This window comes from Phalangium opilio, unplaced genomic scaffold (assembly GCF_054372755.1).
Source record: "Phalangium opilio isolate 3A_F unplaced genomic scaffold, DU_Popi_V2 ptg000025l_1, whole genome shotgun sequence".
Classification (NCBI taxonomy): domain Eukaryota; kingdom Metazoa; phylum Arthropoda; class Arachnida; order Opiliones; family Phalangiidae; genus Phalangium; species Phalangium opilio.
The window spans coordinates 281753-300639 of NW_028324156.1; the positions used below are offsets into that span (position 1 = coordinate 281753).

The following is an 18887-nucleotide window of genomic DNA, read 5'->3' on the forward strand; positions in this document are numbered from 1 at the left end:
AAAATTCAGGATTTAGTTTTCATTTATTTTATAAAGCACAGAAAAATTAAAACATCCCGAATTTTTTATAAAATTGTTCTTTAGTTCTTTATTTTAAAACTAGATGGCGCTGCCGTCTTTTCAACAGAAATAGTGTGTGTTCTTGATGAAAGGACGTAATGGTCCAAAGTTAACCGAAAGTTAAATATATATTAAAGCTAATAGGAGTAGTAGTTTAATAGAAATGTGTCGTAACTGATGCTACATTCTTTTATTAGGATATCGCGTACAATCTTTATTGCATATTCTCTGCGGGTCGAAAGGGGTAATTCAGCGTAAATATGGACAAACGTTAGCGATTATATTGGCAAACGAAGTACCACGAGAGGGTCTTGTTTTAATATAACTACCGAAGTATAACGAGAGGGTCTACAAAAAGAAGTGAGATCCTAAGAAAAACATTAACATGTACAAAAATGGGCCAAGCCTCGCTTCGTGCCCTCTCCGCCGTAAAAGTTCTGAAATCCCATGTAGAGCCAAGTCTGCCTTTTGGTCTCATTCAATCGCCAATTGAACAATTATGTTATAAATTAAGTCCTTTTCCTAATTAATAACCAATATTCTTTGACTCTATCATTATTATACATCTTTGTTCGTATCAAAAATATCGTGACTTGGCAAGCGCAGGTGTACATAAGGTTATGCATAACTCGCCTTATAAACTTGTAAATAGGGTTATGCATAACTCACCATATAATTTGTACATAGGGTTGTGCATGACTCATCTTATAAACTTGTACATATCCCCTCGACCATAAACGATTTAGTGAATATCCCTTCGACTTCCTTTTAATATTACTTACTTGCGATTGCCAAGTCACGATATTTTTGATACGAACAAAGATGTATAATAATGATAGAGTCAAAGAATATTGGTTATTAATTAGGAAAAGGACTTAATTTATAACATAATTGTTCAATTGGCGATTGAATGAGAACAAAAGGCAGACTTGGCACTACATGGGATCTCAGAACTTTTTAGGGCGGAGAGGGCACGAAGCGAGGCTTGGCCCATTTTTGTACATGTTAATGTTTTTCTTAGGTTAATTATACTTGATTGAGTTTAATTTAACGGCTTATCTTGTTTATCTTGTGTGGATTTATTTTATAATAAAAGTTTCAATAAAATATTAACTTAAATTGCAATTACCCTAAAATTTTAATGTATGCGCTTTTGATGTATTTTAATGATCATTTAGATTAATTTGAAAGTGAAATAGGAAACTACTGTGGCTGTACGAAAAACTTGTGATGTTTTAATCTTAATTTGAGCGTGGTTCGTGAGAGTGGATTAAGCTTAAAATTTATTTGAATTTTTTACCCTATTTGCAATGTTTAGTGCAGTTTAATATTTTTGGCATATATTCATCATTATGGTACCCTAAACTTTTGGGTAGTTTAAACAGTTTATTTAAAAGTTATTTGAGCTTTTATCCAAAAATGTATATTTTGGTTTAATTTCACGTTAATTATATTTAATTGAGTTAAAATTAACGTAGGATTGTGTTTTGGCAGTGTACATTTAGGCTATAAAATGAGTTTAAATGTATACTTCACCTTAATTGCAATTTTTAGTGGAGTTTTCGATTCTTATTTTACCCTAAACTTTTGAATTTCGCGCCTATTAAGGTGCTTTCGAGATAATTTAAATTAGCTTAAGTGTGAAAGAGAAAACATGGGGCTTTACCAACGGCTTGGTTAGATACAATCTTAATCAAGGACATCATTTAAGAGTTATCTGAGTTTTCATCCAAAAAAAATGTACATTCGGGGTTTAATTTCACGTTAATTACACTTAATTACGTTGAAATTAACTTGTCGTCAGTGCTCATTAAGCTTATAAAATGACTTTTAATAAATAATTCACCTTAACTCTAATGTTTAGAGGAGTTTTTTATTATTTCCAACACATTGCGTTAAATTTTTATCATATCCTGTGCTAGTTTTGTGGTAAAGATTATCTATACAATATGTTAATGAATGATGTTATTCTATAGTTTAGCTTGAATACCAGTAATTAAATCAAATACCTATACAATTCATAGCAATTTAAACCAATAAACAAACGGCAACGTGGACTGTGGAAATAGCAAACAACGTAACCCTCCGTTTCTAACGTGGTTACGTTGAGAGAATCTGTGATGTAAACATGAAAATTATTTGACTAATTAAATTATATAACGACACTGTCCTCCTGGATTAACCAGCACCACTGTTACTTATGAATTAAACAATCCACTGTTGGTAACAAATAGTTTATAAAATGATAACGTAACATCACAGTATAACTGATTCAATAGGACCAAAATTGTTTTAACGAATAATCTGGTCCTCTACATTGGTTTAGTTTTAAGGAATTATATCACACACCTTCACAATTAGTAGCATTTTAGTGAGATTAACAAATAATGAAACCGCGTATACCTGTCCTCAAATGAGAATGTTGAGTGAACTGCGCTAACCAGTAACCTATACACCACTCTTTTAACTGCCGTAGGAAAACACATTGAACATTTTGTGATCTTTCCTGTAATATTTTGAAGTTGAATTCTTCACAGGGTGAAAACACTACCGTTGATTTCTAAACCATTAACAAATAATGAAACCCAGTATACCTCATACGTAACTCTCCGTTTCCAACGTGGTTACGTTGAGAGAATCTGTGCTGATGTAAACATGGAAATTCCTCTACATTGGTTTAGTTTAAGGAAATATATCACACACCTTCACAATTAGTAGCATTTTGGTGAGATTAACAAATAATGAAACCCTGTATACCTCAGTCCTCATATATTTGTTTGTAGCAGGAAACGAAGCAGACTGCGTATTTTTGGAATACAGAGCTGGAAATGAGCTTTTTTTATCTTGAAAGGGGAAAGACTATATAAATACTATATTACATAGACAAACTAAAATACAACTTAAGCCTTGGCCGTAAAGAACGTTCAAAAACTTACTTTAAATGATATAAAAACCTCTGTTAACTGTAATTATTTACCTGAATTACTTTTCTAGACGAAAATTCGACCTGATAACGACCTATTTCTTATTAAGGGTGCTACAGTTAATTAGAAAATACATATAAAGGTGCTCAAGCTCGGATGAAATAGTAAAGTAATCTGTCAGCGTCTACTGCTAGATAGTCTGACTCAAAAGTAATTTTGACGTACTTTTAGAATTAACTAAAATTAACATACTTAGAGTTAATTGATTTAAATTAAACTAGCCGATAGCACACCTTGAATACATAATTGTTAAATTAAGAGTATTCCGAAAAGTAATTTCGCTCTAGTTTTTCAGTTAGAGGTGGCTAAATATCACGAAAAACCCCATGTTAATCTCCATAGGAAAAATGGTAAAAGCATGTGAATTTTGCTTTAACGTTACAAAAGAGTATCAAGTCATATCTACAAGGGCCTACCGGCCCTGTAGAATTTCTTCGTTCCATGCGTTTACTTTTTGGATCAATAAAGAATTTATTATTTGGTCTAATAAATAGTAAATTTATACGAAAAATATCAGGAAATTGGTTTTTATTTACGAGAAAACTGAACTGGGACAATTGATTTTTATCAATATAAATCTGGAAACATTTATTTAATCTCGAGCAAGCTTGTATTTGCAATTTTTATATAAGTCGATGAAAAAAGGAATGTTTCAATAAATAGGGTAGGGTAAAAGCATTCAATAATATTTCATCATTTGATATTACACAATCAAAAGTACTTGCCTGTCATCATCGTCTCAAAATAAAAAATAATCAAAATAAATTTTTGACAAACTAGTTAAAAAATAAACTAAAAACCCATTTCGTAATCTCACTCATTATTTTCAAATTAAGGTAGTTTGTTTATTTTAACGAAATTACTTAATGACATTAAATTTAATTATTAGTTTAGTTAATTAGTCTAATTACATTAATTCGTTCCTGGGGCGGCGCAAACCCTTTTAAGAAATTATCATTGAAACTGCTCGCCCATTTACCATTTTTAATAATTGGCCCCCCGAAATATTTGGCGGTTCCCAGCAGCCTCGGGTGCTAATTTGTTGTTCTATTGTATAAACGTTTACCATTGTTGCTTTGCACTGAAAGAATTGATCAATAATGGTCTTTATACCCTTGACAAAAGTGACAAGTTAATTAAGGCGCGTTGTAGGTTAGTTTTGGGAGGGATTATTGAACCAAATTTTCAAGCTAGGGGTCGCTTAAATCTGGGGCAATGGCACCCTGTGTTAATTACTCATTAAACGTTAACCGTAATAAGTTATTCAACTGCCACGTCGTTTTGGGTTATTTGTAAAATCCACGGGGCGAATATCCTGTATTTAGAACCATTTTAATTTAGAACGAAGGTATTTCAAACAGGCCTTGGTTTAATTGTTGAAAATACCCTACTAAAAGGCTGGGTATCGTAATACCCCGTCTTCAATCAAAACAGTCCATGATTGAAACCCAATATCACTTGACGCTATTCCCAAAGTTGAAGAATACCCTGTTTTAACTGTTACTTTAAGGACAAGTAATACCGTTTTAACGCACTTTGTTATCGATATAGTGGTACAAATTTCGCTCTTTTGTGCTTCGTAATGATTGTGCCACATTTTTGATATAGAAGCGGAGTCATTTTCTAGTTTGGTTGGTGCCCTTTTGTCACAACTCTCAGTGGCACCCCCAAAAGATTCCCGCGTAGTTATTGAGGGGATATGAGTTTATTTCCAGAGAGTGTTTTTGTTTGAACTTGCGGGACATATCTTGGATTCTTTAGGGTCTTTTTTAAGCCTTGGCCTTTTGTTAGGAAAGGAACCTAAATGACACGCGGACTTTCCAAAGGGAATCGAGAATGCTGTCTGAATGGTCGGGAATGTTCCATTAGAAGTTGATGTCCCCCCAAAAAGGGAACATAATTTAAGTGTCTTTGAAAGCTATTTTTGGTCAGAGATCGCTTGTACTGGTGTTTAGTAAAGGCGTGTCTTTCAAAGGTTACGTTAGACTTAGTCATTAGCCAAGCGAGCCAAGATATCTGGTCAATTTTCTTGAAACCATTAACGAGGGGAGACACAAAGGAGAAAATGTCCCCGGGTTATATTCCAACCAAGGCTTAACCCAAAATGTCTTGTCATTATTCTCAATACTTTTCTACTTGCTTTCGTCAACAGCAAGCGGTACGAGCCAAACAAAACCATCGTATTATATCCGAGGACGCCGATTCAAGAACATCGTCCAATTCGATCCTGTCTTCCGGGACTAGTAGTACCATCACCACCAACAACGGATTAAGTAAACCGACGCTCAACACAAATTCCCCGGACTCGGAAATATACCCGGTTGTGATTAGAAGGAACAGTGCAGATAGGTTATTGGATGACAATCAAGACGAAGAGGTTATCAATAAGTCGGACAGTCCGGTACGCGCGGTTGGCTTCAAGGAAAGACTACGGTTTTTTCAACAACAGGAATCTAACGGTGGCGGCGGTGGTGCGAGTAGTGTTAGTGCTCAAAATGGAGGTGGTACGCGTAAGACTTGGAGTAGCAGTGGTGAATGGACACCGGCTGCACGGAGAGGCGAAGCGACTGTTTTAGACGAGGATGACGCGGCCACAACAATCACGAGTACTACCAGAGACAACAGTGACGCGTTAAGTGATTTTAGGACTCGTTCCGAATCGGATTTTGACGTATCGGATTTCGTCGTGCATCGGACTACTTTCGCGGAGGATTTAGACGACGCTTACGATAGTTGTTCCGCCGTGGAGGAAGAGTCGGTCGTTTCCGGATCCGGTTCGACACCGGTGACGTCACCCGTTAGGATTATCAAAGTGGAAATTGAGGATAGGACTGAAAATGTGGTGTCTTCGACGCCGAAAGGAATTGACCTTCATGGTCATCTGAGCCATGATGATGAAGGCTTAAATGACCTTGATGGACACGGTGATTCACCGCTCGTCGAGCAACCGTCCAGTGATCCTGATGACGATTTTGTCGAACAGGAGAGGGAGTTGCAAAAGAGACAAAGTGAGTTTTTGTTTTTGGACTTAATTCTTTGTAAATTTCGTAAATTACTATTACCAGAAGGGGATAATTGTAGAAGTATGACATTAGGTATCCTCTTAATACATTAGTTATGTAACATGATTCTTCCCATTCTCATGCACCTTTTTGTTTGCTTTCCTGTTCATCAAACTGTTTTGTAGTAAATACATAGCAATGAACCCACAAACTTCGTCTTGACGCGAGACAAAAATCCTTGGCAAATAGTTCAGCGCTAATAGAGTAATAATCAGGGAACTATTTATCGCGTACGTGATTCATTTATAATAAATGTAAAATTATGTTGGGAAGAATCGTGTTACAATTACCCCGACCGCCTTGTGGTGGTACACTTCTCTCGAAGAGAAGTATGATATGCTTCAGCTAATACGCGTTTGTTAGGGTAGGCAACCAATGAACACCATTCTTCAATTTCATACAATCGCTACTATAATAAACGAACTGTAAATAAAACAGCCCACCCCCCTCCCCGAGTTCTTGTAAACTCTTCTTCGCTAACTTCTAAGACCTGATGAACTCTTACGAGAAAGACGTTAGGCTTTTAGAGCAATCAATTTTTATATATTTTTTACGCGTGTTTCTTACATCGTTTGTTCAGGTGGATTGGCGCGAGACGAAAACGCGGGAGATGCCGAGGGACACGAATCGGAAGAAGGGGGAGGCGGAACGGAAACGGAAGAAGAATCCGAAGAAGATTTCGTGGATAACTCTGCTTCTTATATGGCAGCCGATCCACGTCGATACGTTTACTACACGGACGAGAACGAATTGGAAGTCATTCTCGAAGAACCGGAAGAGGAAGCCGAGGCCGAAATGTTGCAACAGCAACAAGAAGAAAATTACCAAGACGACGAAGACGATGAAGATGAAGATAGCTCCGATTCGGATGCCAGGAGCAGCACCGTTGATTCCGTTGTTCAAAGGATTATTCCAAGTACAACCGAAGCCCAGAAATTGATCAATCACGAGGAAGATCTCGCGACGGAGACTAAAGTTTCTATCAATGGAAATTCTCAATCGCGCAAGACCGAGAATGGTGAGTTTTTATCTATTCTTACCTTTTGTTTGTAATATTTTGGATTGCTGTTATATTTGGGACAACATTACCGCATATTGAACTCATTTTAGGGTTTGGCAATAACAAAACAAACAAAAAACACATTTTCCCTTAACGTCATGAGAACCATCTTGTTTTTAGCCCATTGTAAAACTAACACATTCAACACTCGCAAAGTAGTATATAACCTTTTGCGCGTTACTCCACTTATTTTTTTATTATTTATTATTAGTTCACGTGCAGTTGTTCCAACGTTGTATAACTATGTTTTACTAATATAAGAGAGATTAAGCTATGGGTGGAGACCATCTTGTTTTTAGTTTCACAAATAACCCATTGTAAAACTAACGCATTCAACACTCTCAAAGTAGTATATAACCTTTTGCGCGTGACTCCAGTTATTTTTTTGTTCACATGCAGTTCTTCCAACATTGTATAACTATGTTTTACTAATATTAGGGAGATTAAGCTATGGGAGGAAACCATCTTCTCTGAAAAATTAATCCATTAAGCTATACGTTTATATATATATAAGAAAAAACCCGACTGTAGCTTGCTGGGGCTGCTGTCGCCTTCGTGGGAGCTTTTGCCTTTTCGATTATGTATACACTAAAACGAGGCGGGGAAAGGTCTTTTACAGGCGCGATAAATCTTCTTGATGACTGGGGAACATTTATTTTTCTTTCTTCCCCATCAGTAGATGCATTTCCTGCCCCCTCCCAGCCCACTTCCCCAAGAACCCCACGTCATTAATTTTAGACTGAAGAAAAAAATTAAAAATATATAGGATATATAATAATACAGGTTTTTTATATTAAAAACAAAAATAAAATAGCGTTGGTTTCGGAAACGTTTACGTGGAAGGTTATAAGGCGACGGTGACGCCAATGTAAATATTCAATTTTTATTACAAGTATTTTTAAATCATAGAATTGATTAGGAATTATAAATACATTTTTAAGAGTGTCTTTAAAGGTGTGGTCAGGGATAGATTTAATTTTAGAAGTAGGAATGGAGAATAGGGTAATATCTGGGCGCGCGTCAAAGTCCCGAACCCCCTTCCACGGGACGGGGGGGGGGTATGAAAGAAGAGACGGGTCATAGCGACAGAGGTAACAAAGGGATTAACGTATTTTTCGCTGTCCCCGTCAGCAACGTCATCAAAACGTAGTTTAAGTGAGCCAATAAGATAATTTAAACTTTTCGTTACGTGTTGGAGGGAGAGTACGCTCTATACTGGGTGGTCTATGAGTCGGACTGAAGTAAATACTAACCATTCTCCATTCCTACTTCAAAAATTAAATCTATCCCTGGTGTGGTAGAACCGAAGTATAGTTGGTTCTATGGGACTTCAATTTTAAGCCTGTCGTTCTGTGACAAAGGACACAGTTTCAAGTTACGTATGAACCCTTAAAATTAACTAACAAAGGGTCGTGCGTAAAAGGCTAAAATCATAGTTTGTTTAGGGTGTCCCTCCTTAGGAGCAAAATGTGTCATAAAAGTTACATTTTGTTACTCAAAATTGTCAAAATTGATTTCCCATAGAACCCGCCCACTGTACTTCGGCCTTATAATTACCATTTTTTGAACAACCTGCATATTAAATTGGGGTTACCATACACCTAGCATTTCTCACAGTAATTTGGTATCATATACCGGTGTACGATTATTAAGTATGTCAGGGGTATTCCGGTCCTAAATCATGTAGGTATATATTTTCCAATACTCCAATATAATATTTTGGGCGGAGTATGCATATGGTATATGGTCTAGTTAGAACTGAAAAATATATATATCGAATTTCACTTTTAACCACGAAACTAAATAGTGTTCGATGCATTATAAGATATAAGGCTACCAATTGATATGTCAGGTATATTTAAATTCGGTAAGTTTTATTTATTTATTTACTTACTTATCATTAATTTCATTTATGCTGTACACCCATTAAATCGTGATATGAATTTATTTTATAACAATTCGCGTTTGCGCATGACATGATATAAACAATATTCGCTGCTTGTATTGTATTTTGGCCAAGGCTTAGGAAAAGAAAGAGCCACCCTTCCCCCTTTATTATAGATTAGTTTGGCTGTGACGTAGCGAGAAACAATAGAAGTTGGACCGTGGAATATGCGAACGTGCAGGTCGAATTAACAAGCATTTTCTGTCCATCGGTTTCGTAGGCAGTTTTTGTTTTATGATGATATGGCATAAATTATTCTTAGATTTCTGATTGATTTAATTTCGCTTGCCTCTGAGCCTATGAGGATCTCAGGGACATGTCCTCCTATGCGCGCTTTACTTCCGGTTTCTACCGCTAGACGAGAAAAGAAAGATTTTGAAGGCGACGTCTCGGAAGGTCAAGGCTAAAATTCGCAGTCTCTTGCGCGACGTAGTGTCTTTCATCTTTTCTCTCCCTCTCTCTCTTTCATCTTGAGCTTCTTTTTCCGTTGGCCATCCCTCGGTTACATGTCTCTTTTGGAAAATTTCGGGGTCAATGGTACGGTTGTGTCAACCCTCGGTGTGTTATCCCAAACCTTAGACGTCAATGAGTGGGTTGAAGACTTGGGTTTAGGAAATTTGCAATTAACATCATGGTTGGATTGTACTAATTGTAAGTTGTTTTAATTACAATTTACATCTGGGTTGGGGGTGTTGTAGATAAAGATGCTAATCTCTTTAAGTATCAAAGACATTAACGTTACGTTTCTTAAGGTTATCTTTTCTGTTTAATCCAAGCATAAGTTTATAAGATATGTTCTGTTCCATAAGTTTGTAATGTCTGGTTACAAACTGGAGCTTGTCATGAAGTGAGGTCGATTATAGATTCGAGGTAAAGCGACGCCTGGTGAGGCGCTATCAATGGCTTAGTAATGCAGACTAAATAGGAAGATGGAAGTCCTGCAAAACTAACCACCGAGTGTAGGACTTCAATTCTCGCTTCCGTCGTTCTCCCTCGAACTAGCTCTTAGTGGTTGTGTCATACTTATGGTAGGAACATATCACTTGTAAATTTATGATCCAAGGATATATGTGGGCGAGAAACAACCATCCGAATTAAATTCAATGGAAGTTTAGTTAATTCTAGAGACTATAGTTAATTAATACGTGGAAAACATTTTAATAGCGTGGGTTAAAGGTTTAATCTTTTTTTTCTTTGAAGCCGTTTAAATGTAAGCGTTGAAGTAAACCATAGCGAATTTGATATAGATTTAGTCTAGGGACGGACTTGAAAAAGTTAAGAGTCGTGGTTTCGAGTTTCACTTGGTCGTCTCAATCCAATTATTAAATATAGGAACGCTTGATTACTTTCGTTTATTTGGGGAGAGAGATAGAAAAAAAATCGGTGCCAAATTCTTGTCTGTAGCTGATTTGATTCGAAAATAACCAAAAAAAAGTTCTCAATTAAAACTAGGACGAGTTTGCTAATTAGAAAGTATTGAGTTATATGAAGTTCCTCTTCATTTCGCTTTTACATGGTCCACTGAAATCTGACTCGCGGTTACCTACCCATGGGGTTTTTTTTTTATGAAAGGATGAACAACGAATTCTTCACCATATTCTTGTGTTTGTAATTGCCTAGCGTAGGGTAAAAATAATTTATTCCCAAAGAAATTACTCGGTCACATTCGTGGCGTGGCATTGCGAGAGAAATGTAATGGTAGATTTTTGTGTGCAGAGAAAATTCAAAATTGTGTGTGTTTGTTGATGTGTGTTACTGAAGAACTTTTTTATTGGAGATGTTTTCGTCGAAATTTGTTGGTATGTTTATGTTTATTTGATTATTTTTGACTATGGTTTATTTTAAATCTACTAAAGGAAATTTATGCCAAAATTAAGTTAGTTTTAATGTATAATTACGGATATTTTTTATTATTTTTGTTTAGAGATTATAACACTTGATTTTTAGTTCGTATACCTTTTGAAATTTGTTGCTAGTATGTTTAATTATCAAAGGAAAATACAGCAAAATTTAATTTTAATTTAATGCATATTTAAATATGGTTTGAAGTATTTTTTAGCCTTGATATTTTGCTGGGTTATCTTTGAAAACACGCTGTAACTGACGTCACGAATTAATTTGCACGTAAAATAAAAACCACATGAGCTGCGGCCTAGATTATAATTATTTTCAATATTTAATGAATTCATTCTTAGTAAGCATTTAATTATATTTCTCTAACAATAACTTTGGCCTTTGAAATAAGCGCGGTAGAGGTGTGTGTTGTACGCTTTATATAAGTAACTCGATTTTATTCAAATGGCAGCCCGTATTAATTATAAATATTCTTAAGTACAGTTAATGTTACGTCTGTGCCGTTATTACGTTTGAAAGTCTGGCGATTTTATTCAAATGGCAGTCGGTATTACTTATAAATAGACTTTAGTACAGTTAAAGTTACGTCTCTGCCATAATTACGTTTGAAAGTCTGGCGATTTTATTGAAATGGCAGCCCATATTAATTATAAATATACTTTAATACAGTTAAAGTTACGTCTCTGCCATAATTACTTTTGAATGCAACATTCAGGGTGGTTTTTCTTATGATTTATTCTAGCTTGAAATTTGATGTTTTAAAAAATTACTTTTGGTGAACATTTCTTTTGTTCTGTATACGCATCTACGAATTCAAAGTCAGAATGACTTGAATGTGTATGAATAAAGTTATTCTTTAAGTTTCTCCCCTCCCCCATCTATTTCCGCTTAAGTAACAACTAAAATTGACTATATGCCCTCCATACACTCTTGTATAGCGGCAGTTATCAAAGAACTATAACTACAGTTCAAGGGGAGTGGTTTAAAGTACGTCATTAGCTGTATAAGTAAAGTTACAAACCGAAGAAAAACTAAGAAAAACCAGAAGTATATAATACTTAACTTCGAGAGAAGTGTACCACCACAAAGCGGGGTAAGTGTAACGTCACTCTTCCCAACATCGGAACATTTAGAGCAAGGTTACTAAACCGATAAATAGTTCCCTCATCAATACTCTATTAGCATTTAAAATATTTGGCAAGACGCGCTTGTGCATTTTTGTCCAACGGTGAGACAATCAAGCTTAGATTTCTGGGGATTTAGTGCCAAACAACTATAGATTTCACCTTACGGTGCGATGCCCTTTTCTAGTTTAATGAGCGGGAAAGCAAACTAAAAGGGTGAGCCTGGGAAGAATGACGTTACATTAAGAGGATACAGAGTGTCATCCTTCTTCTATTATCCCCTTCTGGAAAAGTTTATAGAAAACTATGATTCACTCTAGTGTGAAGTTAAGTTGATACTATGATGAAGTTATTTATTTTTTGATTTTTTTTGGGGAGGTTAATCGGTAACGTACCTTGCCACCCTCACCAGGAAAACCACCTTGATCCAATTCCAAACATTCCTGCATTCTCGACAACGTTTATTAGTTTAATTTTTTGAAATACTAATTAGCTGGCTATATAGATGTATTATAAATTTTTTTTCACTTTAAAATAAAGAGTGACAGGTTTTTGCAGAAGTAATATGTTAAAATACCATTTTAGGGATTGTTAAAGTAACTCCCCCCTCTATTCCCTTATCCTGTTTCAAACTCCCAGGGGACGTTTTTCAGTTCTTAAATCATTTATTTTGTCGTCGACAACCTTCGTTGTATGGTAGTGTTTTTTTTTACACCAGTTCGTTTTTATCTGATGATGATTGGTGTTTGGAAACGTTGATTGCTTCTCAACAACGGAACGGAACGGGTGTATTTTGGGGTCGTATCTTCGTATCAGTATATATATATTTATTGAATTGATTAGATTATATTTAAATAAGCAAGTACTCGCTCGTATCGCCAGAGTTAATTTAGTTTGAAACAGGATCTTCGATTTAATTTGCGTTTAGTTTTAGATTAAATTCTTTTTGTTTTGTCAATGATGTCTTTAGGTAATTATGGATGCCGTTGTTTTCAATGGGTTTTTTGTAAATTTTGTGTTTATGTAACTACTCCACGTGAAAATTGCCGCGTAGTGTCAAATATCTCGTGAAAATTGCCGCGTAGTGTCAAATATCTCGTGAAAATTGCCGCGTAGTGTCAAATATCTCGTGAAAATTGCCGCGTAGTGTCAAATATCTCGTGAAAATTGCCGCGTAGTGTCAAATATCTCGTGAAAATTGCCGCGTAGTGTCAAATATCTCGTGAAAATTGCCGCGTAGTGTCAAATCTCTCGTGAAAATTGCCGCGTAGTGTCAAATCTCTCGTGAAATTTGCCGCGTAGTGTCAAATCTCTCGTGAAATTTGCCGCGTAGTGTCAAATCTCTCGTGAAATTTGCCGCGTAGTGTCAAATCTTGTGCGTTGTCACGCGTTCTTTCATTAAGTCATGGTTTATTTATCTAATTTTGACTTTCATTGTTATTCTTTTGAAGGTATTAGTTCCGACGATGACTCTATAAAGTCGCCCACTTCTTTGGGTGGAGGATTATTTGGCAAAGAGGATAATCACGATGATTCCGGAGTGGCCGAAGACCACCCGAGTAGTAGTAGCGCCGCTGAAGAGTTGGATGACCCCTTATCACCCTGTTCTTCCTTGGACCACAAACTTAACGGAAGTAACCTTATCGTTAAGGGCTTTGAAAGTCCGGATCCCTTGCCGAGACTAGAAGAAAATATCTTCACAAGTAACTTGGAAGTTCCCTTAGTACCACCAAGGTAAGGTGACATTTTTTTATATAGTGATTCTTAGTTCTTAGAGACTCTTGCTCAAAGTAGGCTTAACTACGTAATAGTTCACTCCCTCTTTAAGATTGGGGTGTCTTTCAAACGTTATTAAGTTTCCTAACAACCCTTTTTTTTTTCGTCATTTTTTCTTGTCACGTTTCTCTTTAGACCGCTACCCAATTACATTCCCGTAAATGGCTATCACAAGAAACAGGAAATTAAAGAGAAAAACGACCAAGATCGTGATGAAACCCCACCAGCTCTTCCGTCGACTCCTCCACCGAAAATTCCTTCCCAATCCCCGCCTACACAGGTCAAGCAGTCACCCGAAATAAAGCCCAAAAGTAACGGTCACGTCACCTTCAGTGCGAAGGACAGCAACGAAGATGAGGTCATCACAACCAACAGGCCTAGAAGCACGACGCTGAGTTGGGACCCGGTAGGATTTACTATAGAAAACCACCACGTGACGTTTGTAACCTAAATCCGTATTATTATTTTAAACTTTATAGTCGGATTTATTGGCGGAATTGTATAAAACTCCACAAATTAATGAAGTAAGTTCTCACGAATGATTTTTAATAATAGTTTTTTTTATTAGACTAATTAATTTTGTTCATAATTAACAGCGAAGTGATTGTCGAAATGTGTCTTATCCCGGGGAACGTCCCGTCATGATGGAAGGTTATTTAGAAAAATTACCAACTGGAAAACGGAAATCAACCTATTGGAACTCTTGGAAACGGAAATACTTCAAAGTTTTTGATGGACATTTACATTGTTACGATGTAAGTACTATTTTTTATTTTTTACTTTTTATTTTACTTGATGGCGGAGAAACGTTTGCGTAGACCTCGCACGGTCGGCTGGTTGTAAAATTTTCTTTCTCTTCTTTCTTTCTTCCTCTCAACCTTCAGAGTAGTTATTCGGAAGAACCACGTATGTCCTTACTTTTAATGGGAGGGACCCTTGAAAGACTCGACGACAAAGTTGTTGGATTGGACGATAGAGTAAGTACCGGTTGAGTGTTTTTTTATTTATTTATTTACCATCGGGGATAGTTTTAACCGAGGCTTAACTGACTCTCTCAGAAAGGACACTACTTGGTACTGAGATGCCATAGTGTTACGGATACCGATGATTGGTTTGACGTCCTATCTTGGCATTGTCAAGAAAACTTTGACGCTACTTACGTTCACCCCGTCGCCTACCCATTACCTAGTCGCAAAAAAATTGTCATAATTGATTTGGGAGGTTGTTCCACAAGGGCTGGTATCTTGATGGATCAACGTAAGTCATTTTTAACTATTGAATACTAATTTTAAACTAATTAAACATAATTATAGCGACACTACCGCAAGTTTATTTCCCGAATGTTTGCGCGTCTAATAAAGTTAATAGTCAAAAGAAAGTCTTTGGTAGTGAAGCCTTGGTTCCTTATACAAGGCAACAATCCGTAATTTCGTTTCCAATTCAACCCACAGCCAAGATAAGCAAGGTAAGTAAAGCCAAGGAGCTAATTGCGTGTCCTCCTAGTGCCCTAATCTTTTGAGTACATGGTTTTTCAGTACACTCTGGATGTTGATTCACTGCCAGTTTTATTTAAAAAAGTCTTTACGGAATTGAACATGGATCCATCGCTTTACACGGTGGCCTTATGCGTTCCAAGAACTCTCAGCCCTCAAACGCAGCTAGCCATAACCAAAATGCTCTTAGAGGATTTTGGTGCTCAAGGAGTCAATATGACACATCAAGCTCTCCTGACGTTATACGCTTATAGATCCACTTCCGGCGTGGTTGTGGACGTCGGAGATCGACTCGATATCGTTCCTGTTAGCGAAGGTAAAACAATTTTGCCAAGGCTTATCTTGATTTCGCCAAGGCTTATCTTGATTTCGCAAAGGCTTATCTTGATTTCGCAAAGGCTTATCTTGATTTCGCAAAGGCTTATCTTGATTTCGCAAAGGCTTATCTTGATTTCGCAAAGGCTTATCTTGATTTCGCAAAGGCTTATCTTAAATAATTATTTTCTTTCAGGTTATATCGTCGAAAATGGCATAACTAGGTTACCTTACGGTGGTAGACGAATAGCTCACCATTTAAACCACACGTTGGCGCACAAACAAATAAGTCTCCTCAGTGACGTAGAATCATTCCTGCTAAGATATCTATTGGAGCAAAGTTGTTACGTGGCTCAAAATTATGATGAAGAGGTTGAAAGGTGTAGATACGACCCAGAAAGTGTCGAAAAAGTGATACCGGTTGATAAATTCTTGCAGGACAACCCTCCTTTCAAGTAGGTCTAGTTATAGGCTTAGCATTAAGCCTAAAAAAAGTTACTGATGTAACTTTACGTAATATAGGTCAGTTACTATGGAGTTTGGAAGGTTTCACGCGCCAGAGGGGCTCTTTAATCCAAAATTATGGGGTCTTGATAGCCCCGGTTTAGCCAAATTAGTTCATAAGGCGATACAAGAATGCGGAATGGATGTCAGAAAGGAAATGGCTCGCTCCATTTTCCTCAGTGGCGGTGTCACGTGTCTACCCGGTTTTGCTCAAAGATTAGAGAAAGAAATTGATAAATTGACGCCTAATAGTGTCATTCCAAAGGTATATTAATTAGGGCCAAGGCTTAAAGGTTGACAAGGCTTAAATTAACCGTCCGTTTCTTTGAATTTGACAATTTTAGGTTCACGCTTCTCCTTACCGCCAACATATGGCGTTTTTAGGTGCCTGTCAAATGTCCTTGTCAAACGAATTTCAAAGAGTTTGTATCTCCAGGGAAGAATGGATGACATCTTCCAATAATCAGCGAGCTTCCTTAATTAACCGATGGCACCTCTGATTAACAACAGTAATTAATTAAAATACACCCCCCCCCTCTAGAAACATTTTCTTACTTGAAATAAATAAAAAAGAACCAAAACCTCGCCAGTGTAATATAAAAACCTCTTAACCAATCAGAGCTTTCCTGTTTGGATTAATGCCAAAATATAATTATTTTTTAGATAGGTCCACCTAACAATTAACGTTTGGGAGGTGTAACTATTTTTATTTTATTTTTTCTTTCCTAAGATTTAATGATAATTAATTTTAATTTAACCCAAATAACTTCGAATGTGATGAAATTTTTTGGGCTCAGATTTATTCAATTGTTTAGAAACGTTTTGTGAATAGATTTACTTCAATATATTCCATCTACGTAAAAAAAAGGTTTTTTTAAGTATAAAACGGACTTAATTATAATTAACTAACGGCGGTGATTAGTAATTAGGTCGTTTTAATTAATCCATAAATGTAAATAGTTATTAGGTTAATGTCGGTTTTTAATTGACATTAAAAAAGCCTTTTAAAAAAATGGTATGTATACAAAAGGTTTAAATAATTAATTAATTATCAAAGTAACTAATTAATTAACGTATTGGAAAGAATAGACATTCCATTTTGTTTTTGTGTTTTCTAGTTTGTTTTTCTGTAAATAGTCTAATAGACCTATTTTTAATGGAAAATCCTTTTACAACTTCTCAAACGCGGGAAAAAAACAGTAAAACTTAATATTTATCCAGCCAAAATTACTTTTCTTCCATTTTTTATTTAGATTTAGACTTAATCGAAATTAAAAGATTCTAATTTCATTAATCCAGTTACTTTTTTATATATATAAAAACAATTTTGCTAACATCTTAGACAATCTAAATCTTAAGTTTTTGTCAAAATAATTAATAAAATAAATGAGTTTCCCGCTATTTTCGCTTAAATTTATTGGTTTGCTTTTCAGAAATGGCTACTTTCGGCAACGTGGCACTTAAAATTTTAAGTTTGGTTCGGGTCAAAGGTCAAATTTCAGTAAAATTGCAGACGACGCGACTGCGCTGTCTGGACTTTTTTAGTCTGCGGTGATGAAACGTGTGAAGGAGGCGAGTTTTGGTTATTGTAATGTTTTACTTTAATTATTATTAGAGTTAAGTTCGCGATGATAAAATTAGTTAGTACTAGATTAAAATCTTTCGTTACTACGCGGGAAATATCTTAATAATTAAAAGTAAGTAATAAAACATTTTGAAACGGAAGATTACCTATTTTTTAGTTTCACTAAGCCTTGGCCATTCCTACGTTTTCAAAAATTCAAATTCATATTTTCATAAACTAGTCTAAACTTGAATTAGGGTTGAATTACCGGTTTTGCTTCTAAATTAATGATGATTAGTTTAACCTCTGCCCTATAATTCCAGTTTATTTTTCGAAAATTAATTATCTTATGATTTATAGGAATAAATAAGTAAATGCAATGGATAATGTGTCAAAGAAAGAAATGCATTCCTCATCATATAACTACGAGCTTCTAGCCAACACTCAGGTAAAAATCTTATATTTTTCAATGTTTTTTTTCCGTGTAAGGGGCATAAAACCATGCTTTTCATGCTTTGGTGTGGTATTTGGTTATATATTGAGCAAATGGTTTCCTCAAATCCTGAGTAGTGTAAGGTTTTGTTGGGAACAAAGTTATCTGATAGTTGGCGATCTTTATATTGGTTTCTGTTGTTTTTGCGAGTGAGATGGGGAATTTATAATTAACAAGGTGTTGATTTAAACCTGGCACAATTTGTACCCCAATAATTTGGACCAAATTCTTACCATTGATTGTTTAAATATGTTTTGAACCAAAGCTTGTTTCCTATTGTCGTAACTTGATTCCTATTCATGTACACTGACGCGTTTATTGTGATTCTATTGGTGCAGGTATGCAATGTAGTTGCTTTAGTAGTAGTAGTAGTAGTGCAAGTAGTTCCATGAATGAGTAGAAAGTATGGGATTTGGCAACAGTAGCGATATAATACCATGCTTTTCAAGCTTCGATGTCAGTATTTGGTTATTAAGCAAATGGTTTCCTCAAATCCCGGTAACGTAAGGTTTTGTTGGGAACAAAGTTATCTGATACTTGGCGATCTTTATATTGGTTTCTGTTGTTTCTTCAAATGGGATGGGGAATTTATAATTTGGACTGTTTTGAACCAAAATCTTTTTCCTATTGTAACTTGATTCCTATTCTTATAT

At 35.8% G+C, this 18887-nt stretch overlaps 2 protein-coding genes and 1 long non-coding RNA gene across 17 annotated transcripts in view; 2 read left to right on the forward strand and 1 right to left on the reverse strand.

Annotated features, from left to right (window-relative positions):
- LOC149691568 (uncharacterized) overlaps positions 1 to 17578 on the forward strand; it is a 58689-nt gene extending 41111 nt beyond the window's left edge. For all 6 annotated transcript variants that reach the window (XM_089868891.1, XM_089868893.1, XM_089868892.1 and 3 more), the window contains 13 exons: positions 5197 to 6052; positions 6687 to 7124; positions 13541 to 13823; positions 14001 to 14271; positions 14345 to 14389; positions 14462 to 14620; positions 14750 to 14842; positions 14924 to 15122; positions 15179 to 15330; positions 15401 to 15674; positions 15870 to 16128; positions 16196 to 16442; positions 16522 to 17578. In XM_089868891.1, coding sequence (XP_089725017.1) covers positions 5197 to 6052; positions 6687 to 7124; positions 13541 to 13823; positions 14001 to 14271; positions 14345 to 14389; positions 14462 to 14620; positions 14750 to 14842; positions 14924 to 15122; positions 15179 to 15330; positions 15401 to 15674; positions 15870 to 16128; positions 16196 to 16442; positions 16522 to 16677 — 3432 coding nt within the window. In that variant the 3' untranslated portion in view covers positions 16678 to 17578. The remainder of the gene's footprint in view (positions 1 to 5196; positions 6053 to 6686; positions 7125 to 13540; positions 13824 to 14000; positions 14272 to 14344; positions 14390 to 14461; positions 14621 to 14749; positions 14843 to 14923; positions 15123 to 15178; positions 15331 to 15400; positions 15675 to 15869; positions 16129 to 16195; positions 16443 to 16521) is intronic.
- On the reverse strand, positions 5 to 3172 carry LOC149691570 (uncharacterized). 7 transcript variants are annotated; one of them, XR_016383393.1, is made up of 4 exons: positions 3038 to 3172; positions 2818 to 2903; positions 2655 to 2727; positions 5 to 2566 (listed from the first exon to the last, which is right to left on the reverse strand). It is a non-coding gene; the product is annotated as an uncharacterized LOC149691570 (long non-coding RNA). The 7 variants fall into 7 exon arrangements; XR_016383392.1 differs by having other exon boundaries at positions 2655 to 2763; XR_016383397.1 differs by having other exon boundaries at positions 2818 to 2882; positions 3038 to 3170.
- Positions 17579 to 17714: 136 nt separating the features above from the next.
- The window catches only part of LOC149691571 (flavin-containing monooxygenase 5-like), an 81119-nt gene continuing 79946 nt past the window's right edge, over positions 17715 to 18887 (forward strand). Inside the window, exons 1-2 of one of the 4 annotated variants that reach the window (XM_089868909.1) lie at positions 17715 to 17874; positions 18102 to 18189. In XM_089868909.1, coding sequence (XP_089725035.1) covers positions 18121 to 18189 — 69 coding nt within the window. In that variant the 5' untranslated portion in view covers positions 17715 to 17874; positions 18102 to 18120. The remainder of the gene's footprint in view (positions 17875 to 18101; positions 18190 to 18887) is intronic. The other 3 variants (XM_089868910.1, XM_089868905.1, XM_089868908.1) reach the window with 3 other exon arrangements.